Below are 19,227 nucleotides of genomic sequence, written 5' to 3' on the forward strand. Positions count from 1 at the left end.
CTGCAGTATCCCCACTCCTACACACCATGACCCAGCTCCCTCACAGTATCACCCACCTCCTTCAAAGTATATCCCCTCCCTTTCAGTATGACCCCCTCCCTCACACTATCACTCTGGCCAAGGGTGTCATTGCTTGACAGGAAGATGTCCAGACGTTTTATCACCGTTTTTTTTTTTTTTTTTAACACCTAGCGGTATGCAGTGGTCATGGTGGTCAGAGTCTAGTGTTCTTTAACATGAAGTTGAAGTGTACATGTCTCTCTAAACAGTTTCCGACATGACTGTTCTGTTACCAAAACAACAGAGTGACAATAATCAAAGAAACAGCGTTTTAGATACTAGAGACCGTAACACCGCACGCAGTAACCGAACGCTGGAGCCAGACTCCATACAGTATCACAGCAGTAGTTCCGTCTCTTGTTTTTAGAACTCTAACGCAGTAAGCCGCAGTGTTGGCGCACCTGTCGCACGTGTGACGTAGATGAAGGTGACGTGTGTTGGGAGGAAGTGAAGGCGCTTCCTGGAGGCGGATTTTCTATGTGACAGCAGCTGGGAGCCCGAGGAAGAGGGGGTCAGTAGGTATACATCAACTGCGGCTGGCTGTGTCACTGTTGTATTTCAATGGTGACTGACCACATGTCTGTATGGTGTTATATACAATAAGCGATGTTTACTCGATAAGTAGGTAAGGTATTCGTTACAATGGCAGCAACATGATCACTATAAGGGTCTCATTGCTCACATTGGGGGCTAATCACTGAATTTGCAACTGTGCTGAATTGACCGTGGGAATGCACATTTTAGGTGAGAATTAAACCATTCTAATTTCTCACCTCAGGTAGTTTCACCTAAAATTTGCATTTCATTTGTAAATTCCTCTAACAATCTAATTTTATTGAAGAAACATTAGGTGTGTACCGATTCTGAATGAGACTGATACAGTTATGTTCTAACACCATCCACACACAAAATAAAGCCCAAGAAAAAGAACACACATTAATTATTATTATTATTTTTTTTGTTTAGATTAGTGGTCTCCCATCTCCCATTTTATTAATAAAAAAAAAAAAAAAAAAGGGGGGGGGGGAGAGGTTGTAATTGTCTTAAAACTTGCATTTATTCCAGCGCTTGCCCAGACTCCTAACTGCAAATGTTTTCTTTGTCCAATCCAATACTTATCATAGAAGAGAGTTGGGGACTCAGTCTTCATGCACAGCAATCGCTGCGCTCCACCAGCCAAATACTTGGTTGAGAATTACCCTTAGTGATTTTCCATCTGACAGTCACTACAGACTTCTTCTCTTACAAATGTAAACATTGTATTTCGTCAAAGTAAAGCTACACAATCTGTGCACCTAAACCTGTATTTTAAAATGCAGTTGTTTGGGTGCTTAGGATGTAATTTTAATTATTTGTCCTATGATGATTGTGGCATACTGTTAAAAAAAAAAACAAAAACAAATTCTAGCACGTTGTGTCAGTGTTTTTTTCTAAAACTGCACATATTTAAAAAAGCATTGAACCAGCAATAAGTACTAAAATAAATTAAAAAATTTTTTTTTTTAAATGCTAAAATAGTAATACATATAATTTATTTTAACTATAAAATCACTTTATTTAAACAAGTTGCAAAAGTACAATATTTTTTTTGTTCTTCCTTCCCATGCTGTTATTATGCTGTATAAATAAGGTTTAAAAGTCAGTCTGAAAATTATCAGTTACCGTAGCTCTTATAATCTAACTACCGTAGATGTATTCCTTAATCTGCTTAAATTTAGGGCCCTCATTTTTTAATTAAACTTACTTGTAATCAGCAACAGGACACTCTCATTACTGTACCCTTATCCTTTTACAGTGAAGTCATCAGTCCTGATAATGACTTTTGTCCAATCAGATGCTACTCATAGAGAAGTAATGAGGACACATGGAGGATGCGGGCAAAAGCCACAATCCAATGCTTCTCTTTAACCCCTTAAGGACACATGAAATGTATGACATGTCATGATTCCCTTTTATTCCAGAAGTTTGGTCCTTAAGGGGTTAAAAACACAGCATCTGGCATCAGTGTATTTGTATTCTGATGCCGAAAATCAAATTGATTTAGTTATTGAATCGTATGCAGTCCGAAACTTCTAGTGGCTATCTAGGGGAGGGCAAGAGGTGCTCATTGCAGCTGGGTTGATTTTTTAGACTAAAATTCATCAGAACATATCAGGTTTATGCGAATATCAGTTATGTGCTTTCTGCTTTAAAGGGGAGAAGCTATCTATTAGATAATACTGGCAACGTTTGATCAGGAAGTGATTTCTATATTTTTATAAAATATTTTAAGTGCTCTAGAAATAAGCTGATTTGGTTTATTGATTTTAAACTTTAAAGGGTTAATCCAACCATCTTGCCAACATATTTTATTTCTGTTTTACATAGCTTAATTTTTCATTATTTCATCAAATTTTGTAGCACTGTACAATTGTATGGTTTCTACCGCTGTTTTTAATAAAAATAAAAAAGCAAACAAAACAACTTTAAAATAAGGGTAAAGTTACCTTTAATCTAGAACCAAGCCAAGTTCTCAAAGAACTGCTCCCTGCCTACTTTGACATCACACCATCTCATCTATACCATCCCATTGTACAGCACTACGGAATCTGATGGTGCTATATAAATAATAAAATAATAATACCTTGTCTGGGGTCCAATCAAATGCTTCTCATAGGAAAGTCCCTCAACCTGCTATAAAAAGTAGTGAACAGGCAAGTGCTTTGTGTTCCTGTTTATGTGCAGAGTTCAGCTGACTACTCTGGAGACAACCCCAAAGACCATCATGGGTCTTTCGTGGGGTCGTATATAGTAATCTAAGAGATCTTATCAGATCTTACAGGTTACAGATTCAGAGCACATTTGATAATTGTGCATGATCTAGGACTAGGTTGTGGAGGGGGTGGAAAGGGGGGGGGGGGAGGATGATAAAATATAATGTAGAGTTGCTGGGAGGATTGGACTTAGGGAGTTGTTCAGGGCTGCTTAGAGGGAGAAGAAAATGTTACATAGAGCAAGGGATTTCTCTCTGTATTTCATCACTGTCTAGATCAGGCATTGGCAACCTTCAGGAATCCAGATATTTTGGACTACACCTAACATGATGCTTTGCCAGCATGATGGGAGTAAGAGCGATATGGGGGATGTAGTCCACAACATCTGGAGTGCCGAAGGTTGCCTATCCCTGGTCTAGATGTTTTAGTTCAATTACAACAAATGATTTTGTTGAATATTAAACGTAGCTGTATGTAGGAAATATGACAGTAGTGGTGGATGGAAATCTATATGTGTAGAAAAGTTTTAAGTAAAAAGCAGTTAAAAGGGTCTAAGAAGAAATAATACTCTAATTTCTCTTAACCTCTTTCCCTTTCAGAAATCAAGAATATTCCGTGGATTTAATTTCAGAGCTAACATGGAGCTGGCCCACAGCCTGCTTCTGAAAGAAGATGCCTTGGCACAGGTCACGGAGGCCAAGAAGTCTGTATTTATATTTGAATGGCTGCGGTTCTTAGACAAGGTTCTCATTTCTGCAAACAAGGTGACTTTACCATAATTTCTTTTAAAATATTTTACTTGATTAATCTCCTATTTAACTGCTCAACCTCTTTATGCAATTTCCAGTCAGTGTCCAACCCATATTGTTCCTTATCACTTCTACTTGCAAGACAAAAAATACAAAAGAATGATTGAGTGTGCCTACTAAATAGAGTTAATGATCAAAATTCTATTGTTTTTTTGTTTTTTTTGTGTGTACTCAAGAATTTGAAAATTTGAATGGTATGATAATCTTTTAGAACAATTCAGCAAAAATGTTAATTCAAACTTGTCTCATATAGTAGCATGAAAAAACATGAATCTACTTTTATATTGTAAACCTGCACACAGGTCATTTAGTCTATTCTATAATAGTCTATTTAGTCTATTAGTTTGTTTCTTACTTTCATCATGTTTTGTTGTACTATTTGTAGTTCTGTAGAGTGTATTGATGCTAATAAAAATATTTTTATTGTATCTGCAAGCTGAAACTCACTTTGTATCTGTATATTGTTTTGTGCTAAATCGATGCAGAAAGTAGACATAATTAAATTTAATTTGTTGATTCCACAGACCGATATTAAAGAAAACCAGAAGAAACTTGTCGAACAACTCACTGGGCTCATAAGTAGTTCCCCTGGACCGCCTACACGGAAACTGCTTGCAAAGAACCTTGCCACACTCTACAGTATTGGAGACACCTTCACTGTTTTTCAAACTTTGGACAAATGCAATGAAATGATCAAAAACAAAGATGATACTGCTGCCTACCTACCAACTAAACTGTGAGTTTTCCTTTGTGGCACTAAAGGAGAATTCTTACAAAACTATTGTAATTTTAGGTTTTCCCTGAACTGATATTGTTGATTCTGGTGTTTAACACGTTTGCTTATATTGACTTTATATATCATATTTTATTATATAGACTTGCTATGCATATCATTCCAGTTTCCATTTTTTTTTTTTTTTTTTGGTGTAACCACCGTAAGCACTTCAGCTTTCTATTCCTTCATAGTTACATACAGAGTTTGCAAGTTTATTCAAACTTTTGACAGGTACTGAATGTAAAGTTAAGGCATCGTTGGAAATACTTTGACTTGATGTATTAGAGAGAGAAGAGAAGCAGGTCATACAGGGGTGTAGTATATAAATTATGTCTGCAGGCTGATTTAGAAATTATAGGAACACTTAAAGGTCAAATAAAGCATATGGCTATTTTTCAATGATTTGGTCATCATTATCTTAATCTATTTGAGTTGTTTGTAAATATTAGCTGTCTTTTTATTAAAATATTAATTTGGCTAAAGATTTATATATCCATTAAAACTATATTGTCAAACTTATAGCTGATGACATTACATAATTAAAATGTTGAATAATGAGTTTTTTTCTGTGATTTAGCATGTGTCTCATTATCGGACGTTGTGAACTCTATTGCAAGGTAACTGTGTAATACATGCTGATGTTTGTATATTTGTAGGGCTGCTGTTGCTTGTGTTGGGGCCTTTTATGAGAAGATGGGTAGGATGCTAGGAAGCTCGTTTCCTGAGACTGTAAATAATCTCTTAAAATCACTGAAGAGTGCAGAGGTAATTTATACTGCTCTATCCTGCTATGTGTAGTATTGTCCAATAACAACCAATTTTTACAGGAATACAATTTGTATAATATTTTGAGTCATGATGAAAATGGATAGCTGTTGTGATATATTCCATTTAGAACGATGCAACAGCTCTGTTTTTAGATTACAGGGTTATTCACTAAAAGGGTTTTATTTTTTGTCAAGTATTTTAAACCAATAGTTGTAAAGTTGGGTGCTTGACCATTTTTTATTTTCCTACTTTTTTTTTTTTTTTTTTTTGTTTTTATATAGTGTATTGTATTGGCTCTGCAAAACCACCAGTTATTAAATTTTTCATTTTACTTGGTTTTACCGTGGTGGCCATCTTTGTGTCCTGGAGCACAACAACTTTTAGTCATACAGGTTTTCACAGAAACCTCAATATCTCAGATCAGGATAGTCATAGTTCCTTGGACCAAAAACTGATCTATAGAGCACACTACAAGGTAAATGTACATTTATAAATATGTTGCACATTTTTGTTCCTTAGACTTACAACTTAAGGCTGTAGGACATAGCACCATCCTGAGCTGATCATGTTTTGCTAAGACCTTAAATTGTGACATCTACACTAGGGGGTGGGTGCCTGGGGGTACAGCAGAGATAATTATAATTCCTAGTTTGGCAATTTAGCATGTCTGAATGCAATATAAACACGTCCTCTAGTGTTGTATGATGTAATGACTTGTTTTATTATCTGCAAAGTCTCAGGGTCGCAGTGAAATCTTAATGAGCTTGCAGAAAGTCCTTAGTGGTCTTGGCGGGGCTGCATCTTCCAGTCACAGAGACATCTACAAGAATGCTAGATCCCTTCTGACAGACAGGTCTATGGCAGTACGATGTGCTGTAGCCAAGGCAAGTATGCAGTTGCCAAGACAAGTAATGCCACGCTATATTGTATCTGTGTCCGTCAATATTGAAAAGATGGAGAATTGGTAGACTTCAGTTAGCTCCATCTATTTCTTCTTAATATAAGGTTTATGAGTAAAGGAACCCCATGGTGTTCGTAAAACAAACATGTTCTTTTTATTCTTATTTAGTTTCATTTAGATTTATCTCTACATTAAGTAAAAAAGAAAAGGTGGTTTTACTACCCTTTTTTCCAGCACTGAGACCCATTCTGTGCAGGCGCCTTCTCAGCTTCCAGAGATATTGTCTTCTCTTTATTTTCTACTCCAAACTAATACTTAATATACCTAAACTTCTATGACACTTTTATACTCTAGTCTGAAACAAAAGTGGGTGTGATTGGATATAGTTTGCGGTATGTTTCCAACACAATATTTTCTATAAATGGATCATTATTTGCACCACTTTTTGTTTTCTATTGGTACTTTTTTTTTTTTCTTCTTACAATGGCCTTCGTTATTTTGCAATCATTCTTTGTTTATGTGTTGGCTGTTTTTTCTTCTATTTTTGCATCTAATTATTGTACCAATTATCTTATATTTTCTGTAATCTTATTAACCTTTTAGTATGAGATGCATATTTAAAACTATAGATGTGCTTTGCTTACCAAAGTTATGACTCCTAATTTGACTACATTGTCATCCCTTGTGTATGAATATACTAAGTTATTGTTTTTCTGCTGTATGATATACAATGAATATGTATTGTTAAATATGATATATTTTAAGTGCATGTAATCTCTGACAGTACTATATGGTAATTTTAAACATTCTTCTGCAGTGTTTGTTAGAACTTCAAAGTGAGGCTGTATTCATGTGGACAGCAGAGTTGGAAAATGTGGCTACACATTGCTTCAAATCCTTAGAAGGTTCCAACTATGGCGTAAGAGTTGCTGTTTCTAAACTCCTGGGAACAGTTATGGCCACAGCATTAATGCCAAAACAAGCTACAGGTAAGTTTGTAGCAGTTCTACTAAAATCATTTCCAGTATGTTTTTGGATAAGCGATATAAGCAATAATTCCAATCCCCAAATGACAAATTTTATAAATAATTTGCATAGAAGACCGTTCAAGGCTAGAGTCAACAGAAGGGGGTTGCTAGTTACTGTATAGCATATTAGGAACCGCCTACTATGCTGTTGTAAGTATGAACAACCATACATAAAATGCATTTTGATTAATGAATTCATACCATGTACCCCCACTCCCCACAAAAAAAACTTAAATGAAGACTAAACTACCCAAATACAAAATAAAAATAAAAATCACTGTTGGTAGATATACCTTCCATAAAAACATGCATGCATTTAATGCTGCATTTCTAATTTGGGGGTATATCTAAAAACGACTTTCAAAAGCTGCAAATCTATAGAATACAACCTTGTCCAATCACAGACTTCCCAATGCCGACAAGATTGCACAGCTAAGGAAAGAATTCTCCCCACCCTGACTTTTCTCTTTCTCAACCACACGTAGATCATGCCTTTCCTACCCTTCAGACTTTGTCCCCGGCTACTGAACAAGAGGTGGCTGTGCTTCTCCTTTCCTCTTGCCCCACCACTTGCCCACTCAATCCAGTCCCATCTCACCTTATCAGATCTCTCTCCACTTGTTTTGTGCCTTCCTTAACACACATCTTCAACATGCTACTGTAGTACCTGTCCCGGAAAAAAACAATCCCTCGACCTATTCACCCCGTCTAACTATCGTCCCATATCCCTGCTCCCTTTTTCCTCAAAACTTCTGGAAAGACTTGTCTTTACCCGTATGTCTCACTTCCTCAATTCCAACGCTCTCCTTGTCCCTCTTCAATCAGGCTTCCGCCCTCTCCTCTCTACTGAGACTGCTCTTATCAAAGTTACTAATGACCTAATCGCAGCTAAATCCAAAGGCCACTACTCCATACTAATACTTCTTGACCTGTCTGCTGCCTTTGAAACTGTTGATCATGCTCTCCTTCTCCAAACTCTTCAATCACTCTGTCTCTGTGACTCTGTCCTCTCGTAATTTTCATCCTATCTCTCCCAACGCTCATTCAGTGTCTCCTTTTCTAATGATACCTGATCCATTCATCCTGTCTCTGTTGGAGTTCCCCAAGGCTCTGTCCTTGGTCCCCTTCTATTTTCTCTTTATACTGCCTCTCTTGACAAACCTATTGCCTCATCTGGTATCTCTCCTCCCCAGACGTCTCCCCTGCCATCCTGCATCGTGTCATTGCTTGCCTTTCCTCCATCTCTGACTGGATGTCCTCTGCTTTCTAATACGAAATCTCTCTAAAACTGAGCTCCTTGTCTTTCCTGCTCCTAATACTGCTCCTCTTCTTTTGCTCTCCCTTCAAGTCAGTGGTATCCACTTAAGTCCATCCTTGCAAGCGCGCTGTCTTGGTGTCATACTTGATTCTAGCCTCACATCCAGTATGTTACCAAATCCTGTAGATTCCATCTTAAAAACATAGCCTGCATCTGCCCCTTTCTTACGCAAGATAGTACCAAAGAGCTTGTCCATGCTCTAGTAATTTCCTGCATGGATTATTGTAATCCTTTCCTAATTGGTCTTCCCGAAAACCGTATTGCCCTGTTACAGTCTGTAATGAATGATGCTGTCAGACTGATTTTCCTCTCTAGTTGGTACTCTCACACCTCACCCCTTTGTCAGTCCTTACATTGGCTTCCTGTATCCTAAAGGAGTCAATTCAAAATACTAACCCATACCTATAAAGCATTGACCATTTCTAGCCCTTCTTATATCTCTTCACAGATCCATAGGTATGCCCCTTCTCGTGCTCTCTGCTCTGCCTGTGACCTTCTCCTATTCGCTGCTCGCACCCGTACGGCCAACTCATGCTTGCAGGACTTCTTACGGGTGGCTCCCTTCCTATGAAAAAGCCTACTTACCACCATCAGATTCTCCCCTAGTCTTCAATCGTTTAAGAAGTGCCTTAAAACCCATCTCTTTAGGAAAGCTTATGGCCTCCCAGAGTAAACTCTACCTCACATACCTGTTTATTGCTATCTCATAAAGGGCCGCACTCTACGCTCTCCTCCAGCTCTGCTTCACTTCCACCTATTTTGATTGCTATTTCCTGTCCTATTGTGTTTTACATCCCACCTCCTATAGACTGTAAGCTCGTTTGAGCAGGGTCCTCTTCAACTTATTGTTCCTGTAAGTTTTTTTTTAATTGTCCTATTTATAGCTAAATCCCCTCTCTTATAATATTGTAAAGCGCTACGGAATCTATTGGCGCTATATAAATGGCAATAATAATAATAATAATGCAGCTCAATGAGAAGTCTTTGCAGGGCAAATTCTCTGGGCAGTTGCTACCTCTTGAGTTTATCTCCACTGAGCTAACAAACCAGGAAATAAACGCACAGGTTGTCTGACAACCAAGGAGTGTAATAAGGTTAATTTAGAAATGTGCCAAATTCTAGTTAAATATGTACTTTTTGTAAAATGATAAAAATTGTAGGGATCTTTTAAAAGATTCAGAAGATTAAATTAATGTAATTAGGATAGGTTGCTGAAATGTGTACAGAATAATAAGTCACATGGATAATTTCCTTCCAAAGCACAATTGTAGCCCTAGACTTTTTCAAAATGCTCCATCACCTAAGTGGGAGTTTAACGTGGTTGTGCAGTGTAATTATTTTTTTTTTATTGTGCTAGTTGCATTACAAATATATTAAGAAATTGTGGTTGACCTTGCAACCATGGTATTTGTGGACTACCTATCCTGTGACACTAAGCAAGTGAAGCCACCACTTGTATAGATGAAGAGAACATAATTTGTTTGTGTTCTAATTTTCAACATCACAACCGAGTGCCTAGATTAATTATATCTAATTTTGTACTTAATTTAATATTTTCGTATAATTTTTTTTCGAATGGTTTAATATTTTGTATATAGTTTTAAATTTATAAACTATTTTGAAAAATATTCTGTTGTTGATGAAGTGATATATTTTTCTATATATATATATATATATATATATATATATAAATAAGATTTTTTTTTTTATATATATATATATGAAATTGTATATTTAAAAAAAAAAAATGTTGTAAAATGCCCTGCAATTGTTCTGCATTGATTTTATAATTGTTTGCAATAGCTCTTGTGGCATTGCACACCTGTTTGTACTACCATGCACAGCAAAAAATGTAAGCATTTAAAAAATAATATATATAATATTATTATTATTATTATTTTCAAATTAATATTTTTTGAAAAAAAAAAAAAAAAAAAAAATATATATATATATATATATATATATATATAGTTTTTTTTATTTCCAAGAATATTAATTTATTTGAAAAGCTTAGCCAAAAATATTAAATTGAGGCCATGATGTTAATTTTCACATGAAAGCATGTGCTTGTGCCACAGAATGAAGACTGCAGAACTAAATGTAAAATTAGTTCTTCTCTCGATATATATACTTCCAATTCTTTCCACGCAATAGATTTATTTTGATGTACTATTCGAAGTACTAATCAGTGTTTTTTTTTTCAACATTATATGACACAAGATGTTTTTATTCTCTCCCACATTCACACTAGTGATGCGTCAGAATGTTAAGAAAGCAACACTGGAGGAGGTTTTGGAGTTAATGGCTACAGGTTTTTTGAGGGGAGGATCTGGATTTCTCAAAAGTGGAGGAGAAATGTTAAAAGGTGGAGGTTCCATCAGTCGTGAAGTGAGAGTTGGCGTTACGCAGGTATCTTATTCCTTATATTCAGAATACGATGTTCATTCAAATACTGGAATGATAAAGTTTAACATTCAAATTTAACATTTAGGTTTTGTAACTTTTTCACTCTATTGTGTTAATATCTGATGTTTTATTCAATCAAAGATGTTTCATGCTATTTCTCCTTTACACTGACACTTTAGAAACAAAATGCTAGAAATACAGAGTTCAATAAATAATAGTTACAAGTCTACACTTCTGAAAAATATGCTCAGAATCAAACAAAGCAATTCACAGCCTATAACATTAAAGTGTGTCTGCCATCTGTAAGGCAGATTAACATAGATGTCACAATCTACTTAGAGGGGTATAGTTTAAAAAGCCTTTGCTTTAACCTGTGCTGGTGTTAATTTTTTTGTTATGTTAGAGTAGGAATGTTTGGACTGTGAAAATGTTATATGTTCTAATCTGGAAATGCATTTTGTTCCCTTACAGGCATATGTGGTTTTTGTCACCGCACTAGGAGGACAGTGGCTGGAGAGAAATTTTGCCACTTTTCTATCTCATGTTCTAGAACTTGTTTCACACCCACGTGCTACCCAGACACACGTGGAAGCGGTGTACTCTCGTAGATGTGTTTCATTTATTTTGAGAGCCACTGTTGGCAGTCTGTTAGGGGAGAAAGCTCAAAATGCAGCAGCTAAAGAAGTCTGCCAGGCCATCAGTAAACAGATGAAATCTGTAGGTAGGTCTTTATTATTTATTTTTATTACATAACCCTCTGTGCTATGAAACACTCCTGCTTCTTTTAGCTTTCCTGAGCACCGCCAGGTGTAGCTCAGACAGAAGGCTTCCAGGACTCTGTTGGTTGTAGTGCAGGTGGGGAACAGGGCCGTACGGGCCACAGGCAAGAAACCAAACCATTCTAAAAGAGTTTGCTTACATTGGGGGTTGCCAGGGCACACCTGGGACCAAAGCCACTACAGGAGTTAGATTTTCCTATTTGTAACATTTTCTTTTCTTGGAATCTTAACTTAGTTACTGAAAGTTGTGCTGTTACTTTAGTGCCTTAAATTATTGTGTGTCACTCTGCTCTAGTCCCATAAGTGATCTCAATGTTCATTTAGCCATCAGCACTGTGTGTAAAATGCAGATTGAGTCCCACCTTTAGAACTAGGTGCAGTTTAGGGCCATGCGATTCTTTCGGAAAACTTTTTTGTGTTTTAGTATATCTTTCTTCACAACCTTTCTTCATGAAATAACTTCAGTTCATATCCACTTTTCTTACAGAAGCTGTAGTGAATGATGCCAACAATGAAAATAAGGCTGGTACTGCTGATGTGTCTGCTAGTCAGCATATCATGGTATGTGCCTTGCAGGAGCTTGGTAGTCTGGTGCAAAGCCTGAGCTCTACTGCTTCTCCACTCATTCAGGAACCTTCAATAGGTAACTAAATCAAGGAAGAGAACATGTCAGCACTGAGTATGCAATATGGGACTTCTATGGGACTTTGGCAAAATAAGCACCTAGTGTCCCTGACTCCCTTTCCTTGAAAGACTGTTCTGTGTAGCAGGGAGTTATAACTTAACAATATGTTAATTGTGTATTTACTTATTTGCTACATATTTAGTTTGAATATATAACTGAAACATTTGCAGAATACTATGCTTGGAAGTAATCTGTCCATCTCCAAGTAAGTGATCAAACAATGTTATGAATTGGGCTGGGGCATGTAGAATGTATGTTTTCCTTTTTTATTTTTTTTTTATTTCCCCCCCCTTCTCTCTTTATATATATATATATATATATTTTTTTTTAATACTGATCCAAGCTTTTCTTTCTGTACTTTTACCCAGGACTCCTGGATACTGTGACATCTGTTCTTCTTCACCCTAGTATGGCAGCCAGGCTGGCGGCTGCTTGGTGTTTGCGTTGTGTTGCTGTGGCTCTGCCCTTTCAGCTTACCCCACTTCTTGACAGATGTGCAGAGAGACTGAATAATCTTAAGAACTCCCCTGAAGCAGTCAGTGGTTATAGCTTTGCCATGGCTGCTCTTCTTGGCAGTGTACATCAGTGCCCTCTTGGAATTCCTCAATCTAAGGGAAAGGTAAAATATTATATTTCTAATATATCTTTATAATTGGTATTTTGCCAGAACATTCTAAAACGCTGTGCATGCAATTCATTTCCATAATCATTTGCCTTGTTTACTGTTAATCAGACAGCCTGGTACTCTATAGTTCAAGTTGCTTGTAATAATTTTGTCCAGCTTATGCATGTGATGTGCACACAATTACAGAGCATGGACTGAGCCTTATATAATAGCATATAACTTTCTTGTTGACCTAAAAACAAAAATAAAAAGTACATAGGGTAATAACATAGCGATACAAGAAATACAATGCTACTATTGGGAAAACTCACATGGTCATGAGCCACTTAAAAAGCTGGCTCAGACTAACAGCATATCAGCCCAACGTTAATCCACTCAGACTCCAAGCTTATTCCCTTCTGAGGTCCTTCCTCCTTAATACTTCAATTACTCCAGGATGCAAGGGGTAATGAATAAAGGAATTTATTGACACACTTGGCGTAGTTGGACAGAAAAGTGTAAAAACATACAAGTATTAAAAGTCTTCTGGACATAAATAACTCTACGCGTTTCGGCCCGTGGCCTTTCTCAAGATTTCTGTTTTCTTCTTCTTTGTTATTCGTTTATATGCCGTCTTTTGGCGCTCTTTTCTCTAGTTACTTCCTGGTTCCGGTTGCCGGTTTCTATTTCCGGTCGCATCCTTCCGTGTCCGTTCTCTTCATACTGACGTCGTGACGTACGTGTTAGGGGCGGGACCTACTATCGTCCGGATTTTGCCTAGTTTAAAGATGGAGTTTACAGGGTCAAAATAGGGCATCAACTTTACATATAAATAAAATTCATAGTATTGCCTTCTATAATCCCATACTTTAATGTAATACATTAAACTTCTCAAAACACTCAATTTGAGGATATATATTAATACAATGAGGAGAATGAAAAAATAAATAATACATACTAGGGAGAGAGAATGCACTTCTATATGCTGAGGAAGAAATTAAAGCATTCATTAATGTTTTACATTTAAAGAGGGAAAAAAATGCATAAAGTGCAAAAATTACGATCAACCCAAAATTATGAGTTAGATAATTAATAATATTGATTTAAAAAATATATATTATAATTTAAAATTCTAACATTAATATAATAACTTGTATAAATATATAATCAAACATGAATGAGGTTAGGAAATAATCATGGGTTATGGGGTAGTCTCAAAATCTACGTTCAGACCTTGTGGCATTAAAGTGTCCATATTAAAAATCCACATCATTTCCGTTCTGTTAAGTAGATTTTCTTTGTCCCCCCTCTCCAATGAATATCAACCTTTTCAATGGCAATAAAATCTAGATCACTCGGATCACTATTGTGACACTCTTTAAAATGTTTAGAGACACTATGATTTAAAAATTGTCGATTTAATATTATAAATGTGTTCTCTAATTCTGATTTTAAGGCTACGAGAGGTCCTACTTATATATTGCAATCCACATGTGCAAGTAAGCATATAAATAACATTGGAACTATTACATGTTATAAAAGATTTTATGGGGTATTCTTTTTTAGTAGTATTAGATATAAATTGGGAGATCTTTTTACTTCTACTTTTCTTTATTTTACATCCTCTACACTCGCCACCATTATAAAAACCTTTTTGTTGCCCCTAACACGTACGTCACGACATCAGTATGAAGAGAACGCCGTGACGTCATAATAATGGGACACGGAAGGATGCGACCGGAAATAGAAACCGGCAACCGGAACCAGGAAGTAACTAGAGAAAAGAGCGCCAAACTACGGCATATAAACGAATAACAAAGAAGAAGAAAACAGAACTCTTGAGAAAGGCCACAGGCCGAAACGCATAGTTATTTATGTCCAGAGGACTTTTAATACTTGTATGTTTTTACACTTTTATGTCCAACTACCCGAAGTGTGTCAATAAATTCCTTTATTCATTACCCCTTGCATCCTGGAGTAATTGAAGTATTAAGGAGGAAGGACCTCAGAAGGGAATAAGCTTGGAGTCTGAGTGGATTAACGTTGGGCTGATATGCTGTTAGTCTGAGCCAGCTTTTTAAGTGGCTCATGACCATGTGAGTTTTCCCAATAGTAGCATTGTATTTCTTGTATCGCTACGATATTACCCTATGTAATTTTTATTTTTGTTTTTAGGTCAACAAGAAAGTTATATGCTATTATAAAAGGGTAACGTTTTATATAGAGTGCTCTCACTACCAACCCTTTTTTTTTATTCTGTATTATCTTATGTGATAAGTGACTCACTTTGGTGATTGGAGCACCCAAGTTTTAAACCTTTTAACCTTAAAGGACCACTCTAGGCACCCAGACCACTTCAGCTTAATGAAGTGGTCTGGGTGCCAGGTCCAGCTAGCTTCTACCCTTTTTTTTTTTTTATAAACATAGCATTTTCAGAGAAACTGCTATGTTTATACTGAGGGTTAAGCCAGCCTCCAGAGCCTCTAGTGGCTGTCTCATTGACAGCCGCTAGAGGCGCTTGCGTGCTTCTCACTGTGAAAATCACAGTGAGCGCACGCAAGCGTCCATAGGAAAGCATTATGAATGCTTTCCTATGCGACCGGCTGAATGCGAGCGCGGCTCCTGCCTCGCATGCGCATTCAGCCGATGACGTCGCGAGGAGGAAGAAGAAGAGGAGGAGGAGGAAAGCTCCCCGCCCGGCGCTGGAGAAAGAGGTAAGTTTAACCCCTTCCTCCCCCCAGAGCCCGGCGGGAGTGGGTCCCTGAGGGTGGGGGCACCCTCAGGGCACTCTAGTGCCAGGAAAACGAGTATGTTTTCCTGGCACTAGAGTGGTCCTTTAATATATTTTTTATGGACTGTGCCTTTTCTACTTCCATTGAAAAGCTGAGCTGCGTACCAAACAGGCATGGCCATTGTTGCTCATTGCCTGGCTCACTGAACAGTTAAAAAGACACTCCACTGCTAAATAAAACAAAACAAAAACAAATCACTGTTAAATGGATATAACTCCAATGAAAACATGTATGCATTTAATTATAATTTTTTTCTTTGGCAGTATATCTGAAAACTGCTCACAAAAGCTCTCTTTTCTAAACCCGCCCAGACTTTCTGTAGCTGTCTAATTATAGACTTCACAGTGTAGCTCAATGTAAGGCAGGTGATCTGGCAAATAACCTATGAGTTTAGCACCACTGAGTTAAACAAACCAGGAAGTAACAGGACCTGTTTGACAACTAGGTGAGTGTAGTTTAAAACAAGTTAAATTTAGAAAAGTGACAATTTCTATTGAAATCTGCACTTTTTTGTTAAATGAAAACAGAGGGCACACTTCACACACAAAGCACTTAAACAAGCTGAAGTGCTTTAGAGTTCTAGAGTGTCTCTTTAATTGAGCTATGTGTAAACTGATAACTGCAAAATTTCACTTCTCCTATCTGATGGAATTAAATAAGAAAATCGAGACACTCCTCCCTGTACCATCTGTGGTGAAGAAGGGGTCCAATGGTGGTACTTGTAGAGCATTTGAATGTATGTGTCTTTTAAATAGTTTTATGTATTTAATTTCTTTCTTTACCTTTTATTCATTATAGTTGTATGTATATATATTTTTTTTTAAATTCTTTATTTTTCTTGTGCATATGAAAGAGAACATACAGTTTGTCTTGCAGCGCCACAACAGCAACTGCAGGCTTGTCTTGAACATTTGTATAGCATGTGATTGGTTAGCACATTTTTACAGTATATGTTACCTAAGCATTCCGAACCATTAATGACCGGTTTAGCGCAATAGTCGTTAAAATGAGACAGGATCACTTGTCAGGCTGGTTCTTCCTCAAGCGGACATACATTAGCCAATTCTGCTATCTCTAGTTGGAAGCAATATCAAAAAAGTTAGCTGATAGCAGGTTGTGCCTAAATGTCTTTAAACACATGTGACAATCTCATTAGTTCTAGCGTCTTGCTGACATTCTAGGTTACATTAAACAGACATATTTTTATGATACGAGCAAGCTTGGTTAGTCCTTAAAGCATCAACCTTACTAGTAATTCCAGGTAAAAACAGGCTTATTTGTTCTATCCCCAATGCAGCGGCAACGACAATAAAGACTTCAGAACAAGGCTCTATAATAGCAGGTTAATGACATGAAAAGATTTAAGGATAGAGATGTAGTTTTTGCCAGAGCATAGGAGTTAGACCGAGTCCGCCGGTGTTTCTGTGCGGGCTCCATTGGGCAGGATAGTGGAGCGGCGGCCGTCCACTCCACTCACTGCCAGGCAGGCCCCCGCCTTGTGTAGCAGGGGCCTCTCCTCCGAGGGACTAAAACCCTCACGGCAAGCCTCTCCTCGGCTCCGGTAGCCTGTGTGTATCGAGGGCCGCAGGTGGTGAGTATTTTTTATCCCCAAAAAAGCCGATGAATGGGTCCATTGGGTCATGTTGTGTGGGAGCTGGTCTCCCCTGCGGCCGCTCAGCTCGGCGGCCCCGGCCCCGGCCCCGCCCCCGCTGTATGTATATTTTGACTCATAGCTGTATTGCTCATAATTTGTCTCCATCTTCTGCACCTCATTTAGTGTTCATAATTTTGTTTCTGTGCAGTCATGTCCAACACATACAGTTGTTGAGTATCAGTAAAAAGTTAGTTAGCAGTTATCATATAGGTAGCATGACATCAAGAGGACGCCAATTACATTTGGTCTTTATATTTATTTTATAAGCATTAAATTGTATTTTGTAGATGTACACCAGGTTCAACATTTATGTGTGCCTTACTGTGGTTTAATGAACAAATCTGTTGATTGTCTAGACCAGTGGTTCCCAAACTTTTTAGGTTCAAGGCGCCCTTAATATTTTAATATTTTTCCAAGGCGCACCAAGTCAAAAAAATTTCAAGGTTGTACAGCGCTGCGGCATATACTGGGCCTCTGTAACAATCCAGCAAAGATAGTTATAGGAACCGCACTTAATCCCTTTTCAGCAGCCACCAGTGCTCTGGAGCAGGACCAGCAATCCCAACACGTCAAGTCAAAAAAAGTGCCTGGATATTCCTTTTTTTTTTTCTGTAACAATCCAGGCACAATAACCACTACAGCAGTGTGTGTATGGGGTGCATTGTGTTTGTGAAGGATGTAGTGTGTGTGTGTGTGTGTGTGTGTGTGTGTGTGTGTGTGTGTGTGTGTGTGTGTGTGTGTGTGTGTGTGTGTATTGAGGGGTAGTGTGTGTGTGTGTGTGTGTGTATTGAGGGGTAGTGTGTGTGTGTGTGTGTGTGTGTGTGTGTATAGGGGAGAATTATTGTGGGTCTGTGGAGTTGAAGGGTAGATTAATAAAAATATATATATTTTTTAATAATAAAAAAAAAAACTAATTTTGATATCCCCCCTCCCTGCTTACCTTTGCCTGGGAGGAGGGACAGTACAAGGCAATCCCTGGTGGTCCGGTGGAGAAGCCCTGGTGGTCCAGGTGATGAGAGTGAACTCTAGCAGCCTCAGGAGCTACTAGAGTTCACTCTCGTGAGATTCTGAGCGTTGCTGTGGTAACCGCCGCAACGTTCCAAGCTCGCGAGCAGAGAACCCGGCAGAGCTGCAGATTAGAGCTCCCCCGGGTCCTCTCTCTCTCTCCCTCCCCTGCCTGCTGCAGCATTACACTGCTAGCGGGCCGGAGAGGGAGATCACTGATCTCCCCTCCGGTCCTGCAGATCCGGCAGGGGAGAGGGAGGCACAGTTCCCGGTACTATCATCATAGCACTGGGAAAATATTGAGCTGCGTCCCTGGGGCGCCACGGCACACGCTTTGGGAACTGCAGGTCTAGATTATTATTACAAGTCTTGTGTGTGAAATGTATTTTGTTTGTCTTTGTAGATGGTTGTTAGTATAGCAGAAGACCTGTTACGCACTGCCTCACAGAACAGCAGACTATCTCTACAACGCACTCAGGCTGGCTGGCTGTTGCTTGGGGCTCTCATGACATTAGGTGAGTAACCTTGCCTTTTATGTTGACGTTCATTTTTTATTTTTTTTCTGATAGCTTAACTACTTAGAAGCTTTCTTGGGGACGCATGTTTATAATTAAAAATATTTTTTTTTCAGCAAAGTTGAACATGAACATAAGGAATGGTGTTATTTTAAGTATTAAAAAAAAGTTTAATGTTTTGGTTGCCAGTTTATTATCCAAGTTGAGTATGTTAATCCGCTTTTTTGAAGCAGTGCTCCTCCATTTCCTGTGCTAATACTTGTTAAGTGAACGGTTATGCTCTATTTAGCTCAACCTGATCTCTTTTTAGTCAGTTTTGGCCATGTTTTTTGTATCAATGTTATGTCTGCATTTCTTGCCTGTATTGCAATGGTT

The 19,227-nt window shown here is 37.9% G+C and overlaps 1 protein-coding gene across 3 annotated transcripts in view; it reads left to right on the plus strand.

The window, feature by feature from the left end:
- Positions 1-508: 508 nt before the first annotated feature.
- Positions 509-19,227, plus strand: part of HEATR5B (HEAT repeat containing 5B) — a 73,279-nt gene continuing 54,560 nt past the window's right edge. The window contains exons 1-11 of one of the 3 annotated variants that reach the window (XM_063443222.1): positions 509-579; positions 3,413-3,577; positions 4,147-4,358; positions 5,054-5,162; positions 5,900-6,049; positions 6,884-7,055; positions 10,664-10,821; positions 11,290-11,539; positions 12,085-12,240; positions 12,651-12,901; positions 18,741-18,852. In XM_063443222.1, the coding sequence (XP_063299292.1) occupies positions 3,452-3,577; positions 4,147-4,358; positions 5,054-5,162; positions 5,900-6,049; positions 6,884-7,055; positions 10,664-10,821; positions 11,290-11,539; positions 12,085-12,240; positions 12,651-12,901; positions 18,741-18,852 (1,696 nt within the window). In that variant the 5' untranslated portion in view covers positions 509-579; positions 3,413-3,451. The remainder of the gene's footprint in view (positions 580-3,412; positions 3,578-4,146; positions 4,359-5,053; positions 5,163-5,899; positions 6,050-6,883; positions 7,056-10,663; positions 10,822-11,289; positions 11,540-12,084; positions 12,241-12,650; positions 12,902-18,740; positions 18,853-19,227) is intronic. The other 2 variants (XM_063443223.1, XM_063443224.1) reach the window with 2 other exon arrangements.

The sequence above is a fragment of the Pelobates fuscus genome, chromosome 2 (assembly GCF_036172605.1).
Source record: "Pelobates fuscus isolate aPelFus1 chromosome 2, aPelFus1.pri, whole genome shotgun sequence".
In the NCBI taxonomy this organism is placed as follows: domain Eukaryota; kingdom Metazoa; phylum Chordata; class Amphibia; order Anura; family Pelobatidae; genus Pelobates; species Pelobates fuscus.